The 16,753-nt window shown below is 50.0% G+C and overlaps 1 protein-coding gene across 4 annotated transcripts in view; it reads right to left on the bottom strand.

Annotated features, from left to right (window-relative positions):
• The window catches only part of MYO5B (myosin VB), a 149,627-nt gene that overhangs the window by 112,963 nt on the left and 19,911 nt on the right, over positions 1–16,753 (bottom strand). For all 4 annotated transcript variants that reach the window (XM_064402904.1, XM_064402906.1, XM_064402905.1 and 1 more), the window contains exons 2-4: positions 6,915–7,025; positions 2,665–2,836; positions 101–245 (exon numbers count right to left, since the gene is read on the bottom strand). In XM_064402904.1, the coding sequence (XP_064258974.1) occupies positions 101–245; positions 2,665–2,836; positions 6,915–7,025 (428 nt within the window). The remainder of the gene's footprint in view (positions 1–100; positions 246–2,664; positions 2,837–6,914; positions 7,026–16,753) is intronic.

Genomic DNA, 16,753 nt, shown 5'->3' with positions numbered 1-16,753 from the left:
ACGCTCTCTTTCACCACTTTGCTTTCACTGAGCATCTGGGGCATTTAATGGCATTTTTGCTCACTTCTGACCCAAACCCCCGTGTCTGGGCCCCCCTGACCTGGCCATCTGCTTGTAGGCTTCCTCGGCCACGGCGAAGATGTGGGGGTCCATGTCCCCCATGTTCTGGCCACTGTAGGCATAGATGACATCCTGCTCGTAGATTGGCAGCTGCTCGTAGGGGTTGATGGCCACCAGCACGATACCTGAGGGCAGACAGACAGGAGGGAAGTCACACACCAAGCAGGGGGTCGGTATTTCAGGGTTCGCAGGGCTTGCCTTAGTTCCTTCAGTAAGGTTTTTAAAATGCAGTGATTGAGAGTTAACAAAGGGAGTGAATAGGGAAGGGCTCATAATTCTTATCTCAGCATCCCCTTCAACAGCAATGCAGTAAGCCCCTGTACAGTTACAAAGGAGATGCACAAAGCTGGTGAGAAGAGCAAAAATATGCAATAATCTCCATTGTGTGAAGACAGGCTTTGCAGGAGGGGTGAGGAGAGATCAACACAGCCTGAGCCAGCACTACAGAAAAGCAATTCCCGTGCAACCAAAGCTCTGCTAGGCCCAAACAAACACCCCGGGTTTTCCCCTGGCCTGGGCTGTGAGTAAAAACTCCAAACAAAGAATGTGCCCAAATCAAACTGAAGTACATAAATCACAGGGAAGGAGTGCCAGAGCCTGCTCTGAGGCTTTCATGTCTGCCTCCTCTCCTGCTCTGGGCACGGAGCTGGGAGGTAATGAGAGGCCCGGCCACACGTGGAGCTCCCCGAGGGCTCCAGAGCGCTGCTCTGTGCCCAAGCTGCACCTCAGAGGAGTTTTGGGTTGGGCAGGCCTCACCTGTCCCTGCAAGGAAATCCAGGAGCACCTGGCTGGGGAATCAGCATTGTACACCTGGCTGTGGGGCCATTGGTGTACACCTGGCTGTGGGGCAGTGTCACACTCCTGGCTGTGGGGCAGTGTCACACTCCTGGCTGTGGGGCAGTGTCACACTCCTGGCTCTGGGGCAGTGCCACACTCCTGGCTCTGGGGCAGTGTCACACTCCTGGCTCTGGGGCAGTGTCACACTCCTGGCTCTGGGGCCAGTCCTGTGCTCCCACCCCAGGACTCGGGCACACTCCCGCTACAGGAGCGCAGGAACTCTCGGCCTGCAGCACACACCAGGAAAGGCAAAGGTGAGTGGCTGTCCCAGCTCCTGCCCCTGCAGGACACTGGCCCAGCTGCTTCACCTCCCCGAGCCCTGCTCCTGCCTGCTTGCTTCCCGGTTCTGCTCAGGTCACACGCCAATTTTCCCTGACTCACCAAAACCGAGAAGCAAACCAAGCTGAAGAGCTGTGCTCCCTTCAGACAAGCACCTTCCTGCCCATCTCAGTGCTTTATAACCAAAGCACGAGGCATGCTGCAGCCAGGCAGAGCTTTGCAACTAGACCTACACAGCCCAGACGCCCGCATCTCCATTAATGCTGCACTCCAGACCATCATGAGCCTTCAACAGAAGCTGCCCTCACAAAACCTCACTGATTTTGGGTGACAGCAGGCCTGTGGGTGACTGAAGGCACATGTGCAGCTGCAAAAGGCTGCAAGTTATGCCAGTAATCCAACAGTACACAGCATTAAATGCTGAAAGTTAACATTACTAAGAGCCACAGTAGCTAGATACTTATAGGCCACTGTTTTAAAAAGTCATCTCCTTCTGCCAGTTATCTGCAGAAACCAAACTGCAACACAGTCACAGCTGTACACACCAGCTTTAAAAGGACACAGGGAATGGCTTCCCATTGACAGAGGGCAGGGCTACATGGGATATTGGGCAGGAATTTCTGGCTAGGAGGGTGGTGAGGCCATGGCACACATTGTCCAGTGCAGCTGTGGCTGTCCCTGGATCCCTGGGAGTGTCCAAGACCAGGTTGGAGAGGGCTTGGAGCAACCTGGGATAGTGGAAGGTGTGCCTGCCCATGGCAGGGGCTTGGAAAAAGATGATTCTTAAAACCCCTGCCAACCCAAACAAGTCTGGGATTCTATGAATTGCCTCCTTTACTTTCTTCTTAACTTTTCAAGCTGCAACTTGTTGCTGTCCATCCACAGGTAACTGCTGTCCTGAATAGCTTTGGCAAGGCACCCTCCCCAAAAATCACAAACCCAAGTTTACACCTGCCCTCCTCCTGCTCTGAATTTGTGAGTTAGACAATTCCCAAAGCCATGAAGAGAAGGAAGGAAATGCCAGAGATGGAAGGATTTTTGCATTTTTTCTGGAGGAAAATGTGCAATGGACATTCCTCTCTCTGTCTGGCATGCTGCTGTTCACTGTTTTTTTAAGTCCTACTACTGAAGTCCTACCGCTACTTTAAGTCCTACCCCACCCCGTGGGGGCTGCCAAGCACATGCAAGGCTGGCCTCAAACTCATCTGACAAGATGTTCCCACCAAGAGCAGAGGTACCATGAGCTCAGCAAGGCCACAGTGCTCACCAGCCCTCAAAACCCACCTGTTTTACACACACTCGTGCCTCCCACCCTAAACCCCCCTCCCCAGGCTTTCCTCATGCTGCAGCCTCGGGTTGATGGTCTCAAGGGGTTCCTCTGTGGCCCCACAACCTCCCAGGAGCTGGAGGTGTGCTCTGGACACTCACCACAGTAGGTGTAGATGTGGTTGGACTCGAGGAACCTGACTTTGAGGTTGTGCAGGACCGCGGGCTCGTGCAGGTAGCTGAGGGCTGTCAGGTCATTCTGCCCCACCAGGATGTCTGGGTTCCGTAGGAAGGGCAGCTCGCTCCCTGGCAGGTCGAGGGGGTACTCGTAGAGCTGAGGAGACACACGAGGAGCACAAAAAAACAACAGCCCTTTAATGGCTTGTAGCTTTTCCAGGCATAACTCCTGCTAGTGTTAAATGCTTACACGCCCCGCTCTAAATCAAATTAAAAGCCTCTTGATGATAAATGCTGTAGGGTTGCCAGGTCACCCCTCTGGTGACGGCTTTGAGCTGACCACCACATGGTCCTGGTGGACACTGATGGTCCACAAGCACCAAACTGGCCATGCCTGAGTCATCCTCAGGCCAGCCTTGGGACAAACAGCCTTCAGCCACCTCCGAAAGGCAGCTGCAGAAGCCCACAGCTTCACCTGATCTAAGCATCTTCCCGCTCTTGGAAAAGCGGCCTCATTCCAAATTAGATCATGCTCTTACCATCAGAGCCATTTCTCAGCTCGTTTTTAATTCAAGTAACTTTCATACCTGAAACCTGGCACCCCTTGAGGCAGAGAGGACAGGGAGAAGTCTCTGCTGCTGAAGTGTCTGAGGAGCCAGGTTACACTGCTGAAGTTGGCATATGGGCAGCCTTGTGATATTTCTGACTTGTTCCCCAATGAGCAACAGGGCCATCAACTAAAGAAAAACTGCATTTTTTTTTTCTTTACAGAGGAAAGAAAACAAAACTGCCAGTAATACTGCCTCAGAAAGGAGGCCTTGTGATCAGCTCCCATCAGAAGGGAGGAATCCCAGCTTCCAGGCAAAACTCCTGTCACTGCACTGGATCCCTGCCCGTGCAAACAACACAAGGAGGGCTGACCCAAGTGCACGAGGACAGGCTCCCTCAGCATGTCTGACAACCTCGGGCTGGTTTGATCCTCCAGCTCCACGTTGTCAATGCCAATTTTCAAGAGTTTGCACTCGGTCTCACATCTTGATGGCAAACACACCAGGGATGCCCTGTGATATTTAACAGTCAGCTCTTCATTGTGAGGGAGCACTCCTGCATACAGAGTAGGGCCAGAAAGCACAAAACCCGTGAAGACCCACTTAAAGCACAAGGACAAAAGGAAGCACTGAGCAGCTGGGTAATGCATGTTGGCTGTCAGGAACAAAAGGCTTTCTGCAGCTTTGAATGCCCTGAAGGTATGTGTGCTGGGTGTCTCCAAACTGATGCACACAAGTGCTGCTCCCTTTTGCAAGGGCATTTCAGACCTACATGACACAGATCCAGGCAGGACTTCATACAGCAAAGCATCAAACAGGGCACTCCCAGAGACCTCGGGTCTCTTGCACAACCCCAAAATGAGATGTTCCATGTTTCACCATGACTGTGAAATGCTTATTAAGCTACTACCTACAACACCTGGAAATGCTTTCATCACCTTGTACTTTAATGTTGCTGATCCTGAACTCAGCTGCACTAAACTATTTGACCTTGCAGGGCTCCTCAGTGCCTTTAGTTTCCGGGGAAATATCCAGATTAAAGAGGAAAAAAGTGATTCCTGCCCAAGTACTAAAACTGCAGGAGATCTCAGCCAGGAAGGGAGGATGGGGGTTGTAGCACTCAGCTACAGGACCCAGGACATTCCTCTGTCTGCCCTGGGTGATTCAAGACCCTGACAGGGAGCTCAGAAACCTTGGCATAAAGTAAAAAACACCTGTGCCTTTGATTTTAGTCCATGGAAAAAATTACTAACTTTGTGTGAGGATTTAGAAACCACAAGAGATTGAGGAGAATGATAGTTAATTTGTCACAGGGTGAAAAAGTAGAATTTTGGGGTTTTAGAATGGGAGTTCAAGAGGCAAGGTGGAGGAATGTGGGCATGCCCTGTCCTTCTTCTCCTTATTCTTGTCCTCCATCTTCTGCTGGGATGGTGGCACTTTTGGATTGGCTTAGAGTAGAGACAGACTGTCTAACATAGGTGACAGCTAGTGGAAAATTGTTGTAAATAAAGTACACGTAGTTCTTAGTATAAAAATTAACACCACTCCAAGGGCAGGCGCTGTGCCACAACACAACCTGCTGGACAGACCTCAGCAGGTCAGAGAAAGAGTGAAAGAGATAAGGAAAAATAAACAACCTTGAAAAGCAGAACCAACAAATCTCAACTTCTTCGGTTGTGGGACTGGAAAAAAAAAAGACTTTCTAAAACCTTGGGATCATCACAGCAACAGAAACCTGAGACAGGTGCACTTTGGCAGCCTGAGCACAAGGGGAAGAAAGGAGCTCCTGTGGGTGAGATGGGCACCCAGGCACCCATCTGTGCCCAGCCCTGGCTCCAGCAGCACAAGGACGTGGAGCTGCTGCAGCCAGTGCAGAGGAGGCACGGAGATGCTGCCAGGGCTGGAGCCCCTCTGCTCTGGAGCCAGCCTGGCACAGCTGGGGCTGCTCCCCTGCACAAGAGAAGGCTGCAGGGACACCTGAGAGCCCCTGCCAGGGCCTGCAGGGGCTCCAGGAGAGCTGCCCAGGCACTGGGGACAAGGCCTGCAGGGACAGGACAATGGGGAATTATCTTAAGCTGAAGGACAGTAGGCTTAGTTAAGATATAAGGAGTAAATTCTTTGCTGTAATGGTAGTGATGCCCTGGCCCAGGGTGCCCAGAGCAGCTGTGGCTGCCCCTGGATCCCTGGCAGTGCCCAAGGCCAGGCTGGATGGGGCTTGGAGCAGCCTGGGACAGTGGGAGGTGTCCCTGCCCATGGCAGGGGGTGGAATGGGATGAACTTTAAGGTCCTTCCAACCCAAACCATTCCACAATAAAATGATGATTCTGTGCCTGGTGCTTCCAGGGGACTGCAAGCTGGCATCTGTGCATCTCCTCAGCCAGATTTATCACTGTGGAAGGTAAAAAGGCATCAAGCATCCTCCACCCTTTATCCTCCCCAGAAAGCTGCCCTGTGCTGGAAGAGCAAACTGGGCAGGACAACAAAAGCAGCTGAGGACAAGCCAAGAAGAAGCAGCACCAAGCACTGGGTGCAGACCCCAACATCAACAATGTTCTCTGCAAACCTGGCACACTCACACACTGCCAACAGCCCGAGCCTGAGCTGCTCTGAAAGAAAAACTGCTTTGACAAACTGCCTGATCAACCACAGCTCATTCCTGTTCTCCATCTTCCATCAGGCAATATGGTGAAAATGCTCCCCACAGTGGGAAAGGTCTGGCTTGGAGGGGATGGGAATTACCCACCCTGCTGGGCACGTGGGAATCTGTACTGGGTGGTCCCTACTAACTCTTACAGGCAGCAGAGCAGATCACACCCTAGACAGCTCAGGAAACCCCACCTGCTCAGTGAAGAAAGATGGTTTAGGTGCAATTCTTCATGAAAAATGTATTTATTCTTCCCACTACAGCAGAGAGCTCGTGGTGGGCACGCAGCACCACTGCTCCAGTCCCATAAAGTGAATTTGCAGCTGATGCAAATGCCATGGTTAACTTCATCTGCAATTCCCTGCTGTCACCCAACGTCCCACCCCACGAGGTTTTGTGTGGAACAGAGAGCAGCTGCTCCTCCCCAGCCTGTGTCCTGCTCTGGGGGTGATTAATTGCTGGCTGCTCACACGCTACAGCCCGGGCTCTTTGCGCATTTGGAACCAGCGCCACATCTACATCTAAATGAGTTTTGTGTTTTTCCCTTTTAAAAGCCTCTCTTATTTAAAAACTAAGCAGAGAAAAAAGGGGTTTACGTAAGGGTGTGCTCAGAGAGAAAAGCTAAGGCGTGGAGAAAGCTGTTGCACAGCAGTCACCTCCGAGCCGTGTGTGGGTTTTCCATCAGCACCCGAGGCTGAGTGGATGCCACCAGCCATGCTCTCCACAATTTGTTCGGCAGCAAAAAGCACAAACTGGCATTTCTGACACACTGCTGCTATTAAAAAAGAAATGCATCCTGGTATCACAGGCTATTACCAGTTTGCCAGGAGATGAAAAGAGATGATGGAGGTCAAGGGCTTTTCTCACAACCTACTGTAACACAAGTGTCTAGGGAGGGAGCAGGCAGGGAAAAGCTGGAAGTGTTGAGGCAATAAAACACATTTTAAACCACTTCACAGAAACTATGAAATGGATCAGCCTTCCTCACACATTAATTCGAAGCTTTAAATTGCTAAAAAGAATAATGACATTCAAAAGCTTACAGTTTCATCTTCAAGTTTCAGCTGGAGGCTTTTATCTCCCTCTTTGTAATCCTTGATAATTTCTGCTGATCTCCAAACTTCATCAGGGTCAGGAATCCAAACCCTAGTGTACTGGAGAGGTGAAAAAGAAAAGAAAGAAAAAGTTTAAACATGATAAAACCTCAGGAAATTAAATGAGAAATAAATTAATTCTCCGTTAGTACAGTCTCACACTCATTGTAAAGTCAATGCAGCTAAACCATTTATTTGAGTAAAAGAAAAAATAAATCCAGTTTTAGTTCTTGGGGTAAATTACAGACCAGAAGTCTAACTTTTCAGTCTAATTTTCTCCTGGACAAAGTGTACACTGGCTTGTTACCAATCTAACAAAGCAGGGTAAAATCTCAAGGTAAATGTGGAATTTAATTTCCCTGGGAAAAAAAAAAAAAAAGCCTTCCAGAAGGCTTTTACGAAATAACACAATTCATCCCCCGCAGTCCCTACACCGAAGTGTGCTTATTTTGCTCAAAACAAGGCAGTTTGGATCCCACAGAGCAAGTCCTGACCCACAGCCACGGGCAGAGGCAGGCAAATGAGGACACCAAAGCCAGCTCCTTCAGCTGGAGGTGAACACTGAACACACTCCAGGAACACGCTTGGATTTAAATGAATTCATTAATTTGGTTAAATTTAACCTTTTTTTTTTTGTTTGCACCTACAAATCTGGGGCCACCAAGGGGGAAGCCCCAGGGCAGACCTGTGCAGCCCAGCCCAGGCGCCCATGAGGGTTTTGGCTGCTGGACTCCAGGCTGGTGCTGGATTCCTCCAGCCCACAGAGCCCACAGGAACCCTCCAAAACCCAGGGATTTTCTGGCCCTTTGGGGCTGCTCTCCCCTCTTCCTCCTGCTGGTTGAAATGAGAGCTACAGAAATTTACTCCCACTCAAAGCACCAGGAAATCCCAGCCAGCCCAAGTGACAGCAGCACCAGAGCCCCAAAAGTGGTTTTGGCCTTCATTTGAAACCAAACCCCAGCACACAATGTCCAAGTAACACTTTGTGGCAGCCAACGAGTTAACACAGCAGCAGCCAGCACCTGACAGGCCACTTTGCAGCTGAAAAGCAATAGATTTTTATATGTTATCACACATAATTATTTTTAGAGCTGCTCAATAGCTACAGCAGCAGGAACCTTTAGATGTTAATGGAGCCACACAATCGTATTCCCAGAACAACAGTTTTGCCAGGGAGTGGGGGAAAATATGTGAAAACTGGAATTTTCTCAGCACAGCAGCTCTAGCACCTCATGAGCCTTCAGTGCTCTCCCTGCCACGAAGAAGGGAGGCTGCAGTGGGGAAGGGGCTGGTTGGGACCCCTACCAGCCCCACCACTGGGGATTCATCCAGTGCCAGCTCTCTGCTGGCAAAATGTGAGATTCAGAGATGCTCCAGAAGTGCCCAAAATAGCCAAGGATCAGGATGTACCCAGCTGAGGGCAGCTTCAAACACAAGGTGTTGCTGGTCTTGGCAACCCTGCAAATGTTCCACCTGCACCAGGGGCTGGGCTGAGCCCCAGAGCTGCCTGTCCTGGTGGCTGCAGACAGGACACTGACCCCAGAGCAGCCTGAAATGGGGTGGCTGTGAACAGCTGGAGGGTGACACCTGGGTACAGCTCCAGCAACAGCAGGAGGTCCCATGGGCCACCACCCTCAGCAATTTGTCACCAGCCACGGCCAGGAGCCACCCAGGTGTCACAGGAGGGTGACAGCTCTCAGCACCCACTGCCCACAGCCGGGTGGTGGGAGGCTGCACACCCCACCAGCCACCCTGACCACAGCACTACAGAGTAATAATGATAACAACCATCATCATCATCATCATCATCATCATCATCATCATCATCATCATCATCATCATCATCCGATTTTCCCAGGCTTTGTGCACACACACCCATGTGCAAGGACCATGCAGGACAGAATGCACCATGCAGGACAGAACACAAAATGCAGGACAGAATACACCATGCAGGACAAAATGCACCATGAGGGGCAGAATGCACCACACAGGACAGAACACACCATGCAGGACAGAATACACCACGCAGGACAGAACACACCATGCAGGACAAAATGCACCATGCAGGACAGAATGCACCACGCAGGACAGAATGAACCATGCAGGACAGAATGCACCACGCAGGACAGAATGCACCATGCAGGACAAAATGCACCATGCAGGACAGAATACACCATGCAGGACAGAATGCACCACACAGGACAGAACACACCATGCAGGACAAAATGCACCATGCAGGACAGAATGCACCACGCAGGACAGAATGCACCATGCGGGACGGAATGCACCATGCAGGACAGAATGCACCATGCAGGACAGAATGCACCGCACAGGACAGAATGCACCATGCAGGACCAAATGCACCATGCAGGACAGAATGCACCACGCAGGACAGAATGCACCATGCAGGACAGAATGCACCACGCAGGACAGAATGCACCACGCAGGACAATATGCACCATGCAGGACAAAATGCACCGTGCAGGACAGAATGCGCCACGCAGGACAGAATACACCATGCAGGACAGAATACACCGTGCAGGACAAAATGCACCACACAGGACAGAATGCACCATGCAGGACAAAATGCACCACACAGGACAGAATGCACCATGCAGGACAATATGCACCATGCAGGACAGAATGCGCCAAGCAGGACAGAATGCACCACGCAGGACAAAATGCACCACACAGGACAGAATGCACCACGCAGGACAGAATGCACCACGCAGGACAGAATGCACCATGCAGGACAGAATGCACCACGCAGGACAGAATGCACCATGCAGGACAGAATGCACCACACAGGACAGAATGTGCCATGCAGGACAGAATGCACCACACAGGACAGAACGCACCATGTGGGACGGAATGCACCATGCAGGACAAAATGCACCATGCAGGACAGAATGCACCATGCAGTACAGATGTATTTGCAAGGCTTCAGGAGCCCCGGGGACAACCCTGGCTGGCAGATCCCAGATGTGGTCAGGGACACCCCCCATCGAGTGCTGCCCACCCTGCTGCAGAGCCAGGGGCTGTCAGCACAGGCTGCTGTGAATGCAGCTCCCCAGGCATCGCTAATGCTGTCCTCTCGTGCGTGCACACGCACACATCCAGAGAGGGGAGCACCACTCATCCTGATGTGCTCCTCCACCGTCCTCCCCTCCCTGCTGCCCTCCCGGCAGGGCAGGCTGATACACAAACCCCCATCCGAGCCCTCCCTTGCAGCCATAAATCCCAGATATGTGGTTTATCAACCACAAGCACTTTGTCACGGGTACATCTTCACGAGGCCAGCTTTAGTTAGAACCTGGGGAGGCTTGGCAGCCCTCGGTGGGGTCAGGCTGGGCTCACCACCCTCACCTCCCCTGCATTCCCTGCCTCTGACCTCTGCAACCTGCTCCCCAAAACTGCCTCACACCCCCTCCTTCTGACAAACCAACCCACTGGGGTGAGAGTCACAGTGTCACCAAAACCAGGGCAGGGGGGTGGGGAGAGCATCCCTGTGAGCTGCTGCTTCCAATAATCACATTTCCAGCATCATTTTACCACTCCACAAGCCTTGTCCGGGCTTCCTGAGAGCTTTAACAGCCTCTTGATCTGCTGGAGGAGCTTGTTCTAAGGGAGAGGGCACAGGGGCCCATCTCAAAGCACTGGAGGGAATGAAGGATTAACTCGACTTTGGGCTCAGGAGACAGAACCCCGGGCAAGCCACTCAACCTCCAGGCACTCCAGGCTTTCCATACATTTTCTCTTTTTTAAATTTGTTTTTTAAGAAAAAGATTCCTTCAGTCCTCGAGGATGTCTTTAAACAAAATGCTAAAATTCACTAGAAATAGCTCTGCATGCTCGGCCTCTAAAAAAATAATTTTTTTTTTAAATCTGGTTTACTTTGTGATTTTTTTAACCAGATCCCCAATAAAACTAAAGTCATTCAGTGCTCTCACTGCCTCTTGCATTATTCCACACAGCTTAAGCAGGAGCTTAATAAATTCAATCCCCACCTCCTGATTTGATTTAGATTTTAGCAGGCTGCCGCTGCGGATGCAGATTAAAACCAACATTAAATTAGAAGAGGCAGGTCTTGTTTTACTATTCAAAGCCCTCCGTGCTGGCCAAAGGCACTCCCAGCAAGCTCTGGGCAATGTATTCCATCTGAGCAAGGGGGGGATGCAGGTCTGCAGGCAAGGAGTTACAACTCCATGGACAGAGCATCATTTTCGTTACATTAAGAAAATTGTATGATCTTCCATTAAGTAAAAAATATTAAAAACTAGCAATTTCAGCTTCGTTTGGCTGTTGCAAGTCTTCATGGCGAGCTGGACATCAGCAAATCCATCTTTATTATTGCTGGGTTTTAATCCCCTGAGTTATTTCAGGAATGCCAACACTCACAGCTGACCGCGGGAAGTTTTCGTTGCTCCTGGGTCAAGGGCATTTTTCCAGGGGCATCCTTCCAACAAACTGCAGATAGAGGGAGGGCACAGCAGCAAAAATACTGGCAATGAAATAGGAGCAACCACCTCACCACTGGGAACTCAGTAAGAGAGGTGAGGACGTGGTATGTCATGACACAGGTTCTTCCACACAGGTTAAGAAAATCCTATGAAAGGACTTCAGCTGAAAACAGAAACAGTGATTTTTTAAAAAAAAAAATCAAAGGTGAATACACAAATGTTGACTAGAACAAGGTGGAAATCAGGATAAATTTCTGTATATTTTTCTCTGTAAAGAAAGCACACTTCTACTTTTCTCCCTCTGCAGTGGGCTTATTTCTAACCTCATTCTATATTGTTCTATGTCCAGTATTGCTGGATGCTTTTGAAAAGGACAAAAAACATACAAAAGAAAAACCAGCAAAAATGTCAGCCCTGGCTTCCCAAGAATTATATATTATATATTTATATTTACACACACAGCATGTGAATGGTTAAGCAGCTTACACTCAAACAGACCAATAACCACCTTCCAGCTCTGACTCACAAGACATCTATTACTAAAACTGAGGTTTTCCCAAACTGTGCTCTTCTCAAGCATGAGGAAAGTACAAGCTGTATGTGGAATTAAAAGGGGCCATATCACGTACTCAGGGGGTCATTTTTCTGTTCCCTATTTTCCTTTTTAAACTGGTATTGAAGATCACTCCCCAGAGATAATTTGAAGAGGCTCTTCCAGAAATAAAATAAATAAACAGAGGACTTTACTTGCGATCTGGATGTCCACAGATTCTCTCTCAGCCTCTGTCCTAAACCAAACAAATTTCTCTTTGTTAAATTTCGTTGATACAGACCTGGGCTGAGCCAGCACAGGTGGTTTGGGCCATGCTCTGCCATTGTGCCCAAGGCAGCAGGGTCCCACAGGTGCTTGTGGAAGGAGTGGCTCTGCTGTGGTCAATGTGTTTGTGTTTGCAAACCAGCAGCACCCATGGGTGCTGGGAAGAGCCACTGGATGCAGGTAGGAAGGGGACATGGAAAGGGGCCTCTCCTGGGTGCCCTGCAGCCTTAAAGTTCCTTTCTGCCCCACTTGGCAGTGACTCAGGAGAAAAATCTGCTTCACCCGTGACGCAGCAAAATATCTCCATTACGGGACTTGTGGATCATTACCTTTTCTATTATTATTTACATTACTGAAAACCGAGGCAGATGGCAAACCATAATCCTCCCTTTCCCATCCTCTGAATGAGGCTTTCATCCCAGCAGCAGTTTCTCCCCTGCCCCACAGACGAGCCAAGCTCAGATTTAGGTCAGGGCTGCCTCGGCTGTGCCGTGGCAGCGGGACCTGCTGACCCCGGTGTCTCAGCCTGGGCTGGCTCCTCTGCCTGCTGCCGGGTACCCCCAGCTGGCACACCCTCACAGGGCACAGGAAGGGGTGGCAGAGGGTGTCCCTGCCTGCTGCAGGGCGGGCAGGGGTGTCCCAGGGTTGTGCATCTCTCCCCTGCCCGATGCTCGGGGGGAATAACACAAATCCAGCGTGAGCCCAGAGGGGATCCACTCAAAACAGGGAGCTCTAGTAGCAAAAGACCAACTTCTTCCTCACCCTAAATCTCCACAAACACCAAAAGAGCTGGCAAATCAGCATTTCAACTCCAAGTGGGGGACACATATTACAACAGCATCATGCTCTAAGGACAGGGGGAAAAATAGTGTTTTACTTCTTAAAAAGCACAAAAAACATCATTCTGAGCTACAGAATGAAAGTGCTAACCAGCTGAGGGTGTTAAATGTAAAGGGAAAGACAGTGGCACTCTGCAGGAGCATCTCTAATTCCTCAACATGAGAACGAGCAAATTGAGTGTTTCCCAGGGCTGATAAAAATGTACAAAAACAAACAGCAGAGCCAAGGAGGGTGGGCATTATCTGCACCACCCCTCATATTCCCTGTCATCCTCGTGCTAGTGGAGAGGGACCCTGGACAAACACACAAATGCACACCCAGACAATGCCCCCTTTAAGGTAGGGCTCCTAAATTTTGGGGAGCACCCCTCCATCCCCAAACGCTGCAGGGACCCCTGAATTTGAGCAAACCATGTGCTTCACTGATGCCTTCAAGGCACAGGGATGTTCTCCTCTCCCCTTGAAGAGCTGCCATGCTGATGGATGTCTCCAAGTCTCCCACCAGCACTAAATATGCTCTGTTTCTCCTTGGGGAATTTTATTCCCCTGCCCAAATTAACTCCAACGATGATTTGCATAAAGTGTCACAGCAGCTGAGCAGTGCTTGGACAAGCAGCATCTGCAGCATTTATCCACTGGCTCGTCAGAAGCACTTCTAATGAAGGGGCATTTAAAAGGCTGCAGTTCATCATTGCACCAACCCCATGTCACCAAAGGCAGACAGAAAACTGGCACGAGCACAGTGGGGCTGCAGGAGAGCCCTGACACCAGGACAGAAATACTGGGGGCACCCTTGAAGGCTTTTCTTTAATTAGCTGTGGTTTTCAGGACGATTTCCAAGACTAATCAATAGTCTTACATGTAACTAACAGCCAACAACTCGTGTGTTCCCAACATCTCCCCTGCCACTCCTTCTGTGGCATCTCGGCGTCGCTCGTTACTGCGGGTTTAATTAAGAGTGACAAGTTCAGCGTCAAGGTCTTGAGTGCACACACAGCCCTGCTCTGGCTGCAAAATTCCTCTTCCAGTAAGTCATCAGATGCAGCAGAAGCAGGTAAAGCCCCAGGTGCTTTGGGGCAGTGCAAACAAACAATCTGGTGTTCACCTGGGGCAAAAAATCTGGTGTTCATCCCTGGGTGGGGAGCCTCGTGGGCTGTGACACCACAATTTGCTCCTGGCAGTGCAGCAACTTCTGGTTTCACTTTGCTTCTCTACCCTTTAAAACGGAACAAAACCAAAGGCAGGGTCAGCAGCCCTTTGCCCTGGGAGGCTCCAAAGCAGCACTGCCAGGGCTGGGAGCAGCCTGGTGAGACACGGCGTGCGAGGCAGGGCTCTTCCCTCTGCAGGGCTAAGCCCGGAGTTACAGTGTGTGCTAACCCTGCAAAGCCCTCCAAAACTTGGTGTTCACCAGGATTAGAGCAGCTCCAAGAGATGCTGTTATGAGTAGAAAAGTTGTCCATTTTTTTTAAGTTGCAGAGTTAGCAAGTTAAACTAATTGCTGCTAAGTTGGAGTTTTAACAATTTGTTGTTAATAACTTCATGTAATCACCTGTTGTTAATAGTTTTTCTTTAATTACCTGTTGTTGATGGTTAGAAATCCCTCTTCCTCGGGTAACCCCCTGCTGCTTTGTGGAAAATGACACCTGGGACTGTGAAGTGGAGGTGACATCAAAGCTAGTAGCAAGAAAAACCCCTAAAACAACGTGCCACCACGGAATTAAGAGATCTAAGTGATGTCTAAAGGTGAGGAACTGAATCCAGTGTCTGCTAAGATCCTTTTTACCTCTCACCCTGACCTCAAGGATGTTGGCTAGAAAGAGGACCTCGAATGTCAAACTGAAAAATTGGAATCTCCCTGTGCTCTCCTGAGGATGGAAGCCCCAGCTCTGCCTGCATACCAGCAGACACAGCTGCATCATCATCATCCTCCTCCTCCTCTGTGCCATTCCTGGGAGCAGCAGCAGCATGGGAGTGACCATCAGTTCTCCCCATCTGAGCTGATTTTTAATGAAGGCATTAAAAAAGAAGAAAGGTCTCCTGCCCAATTTATTTCAGATGCCAGCAGCCAGAGAGCTGCTGCGAGCCCCCTCCCCAGCTCCCGGGGTCCATCCATGCTGCCCCACAAAAGCACCAAGCTTCTCTTCTGTCAGGCCTGGCTCAGCCCTGCAAACGCTTCCCATCTGCTCACCACCACTGTCCAGCCCCTGCCAGAAAGAGGGATGCTCTGCAAGCCCCCAAAATCTCTGCAGAGTCCCCGGGAAGTACAAAAACCTGGCAATAAAGCCAACACGGGTAACTCGACTTCATTTGAGATCTCCCTGGAAGAGAGATCTCAAATGAGAGTGGGCATCAGCATCCGGGAGCAGGGAGCTCAGCACCCCTTTCCCTGCCTGGCTCCAGCACCCAGGGGTGCTCCTGGCCACACCCCAGCACCACCCAGCCACATCAGCTCCTCTGGACTCCTCACCTCTCCTTGCAAGTGACTGATTAAAAATTCCCACACTGCACAGGATCATGAAAAAATCCTTGATGCAGGATGAGCCTTTCACACACAGCTCAGCCATGCAGACAACTTTTTTAATTAGAATAAGGGTTATTGGGGTTTTACAGACTTGGGTTTTGCCCCTTTTAACCAAAAACCCCATGCAGGGGCCAAGTGTCCCCATAGCATGACTTTCAGCAAACAGCTTGTCATACTGCAAGAGTGAAATCCTTCCAGGCTACTTTCTGCAAATCCCTCTTGATTGGCATTAATTACCCTTCTCTCCTGTAATTCTCAATTAATCAAAACCTTTAGCAGTGATGTTTATGAGTGATGTGATGTAACCTTGCCTTCACTGTCCCTTTTTACATCCGAAATCCATGTCAGTTCACCATTCCTTGGTGAGCATAAGGTGGATCCAAAACATGCTCAATATACACCATTTACAGCTGACTGGTAATGAACAGTTAAAATTAACAGCCTTGGGTTTAATTAAATAGCCAAAAATGGCCTTTTACCCTTGGGTTTTCAGAGTCCTCTCTCTGTTACACAGCCCTGTGATGCTGTAGAGAAATTCACAAGCATATTCACTTCCCAGGGCAGTGACCACCCCCAGGTTAGATGATTTTAGATGAAAATGGTCCTGGGAGGAGCCTGCCTCTCGGGTGCAGGGATGCAGCCAGGGGACTGCAGGGCTGGAGATGTTTAAAGTAGTGTCTGCTGCTTGGCTGTAGCTGCAGTGACACCAGAGGCATTCAGGTTGTCACCAGCTTCTCCCAAAATCCAGGGTACCCCACGTCCCCCACCCCTGCAGAGCTCAGCCATCCTCCCCACTGGGCACCACTGTACCCAAACAGCACCAAAATCCACCATTAATTGCAGTGCAGCCTCTCCACCAGGCTGGACTGTTGACCTTATTCAAAAGAAGTAATTGGATTAATCAACCTGCACAGTAACCCCTCACATCTCCAGAACTCGCCCTCTTGGAACATCACTCAGGCATGGTCAATTCAAAGGGGTTTGACTTAAAGTTACAGGACATTTTTCAGCATTTTCCAGCGAGAGGGTTGTGCTGGGAAGACCCCTGGGGCCACCTCTGCATCCTTTTCATTGCTGAGCAACTGAAGGAAAACAAATTGATCACCAGGGATTTCAACAAGCAGCGTTTTACCAGAGGTAATTAAAAAATT

This window comes from Passer domesticus, chromosome Z, assembly GCF_036417665.1.
Source record: "Passer domesticus isolate bPasDom1 chromosome Z, bPasDom1.hap1, whole genome shotgun sequence".
In the NCBI taxonomy this organism is placed as follows: domain Eukaryota; kingdom Metazoa; phylum Chordata; class Aves; order Passeriformes; family Passeridae; genus Passer; species Passer domesticus.
This window is presented reverse-complemented; position numbering and strand designations above follow the sequence as displayed.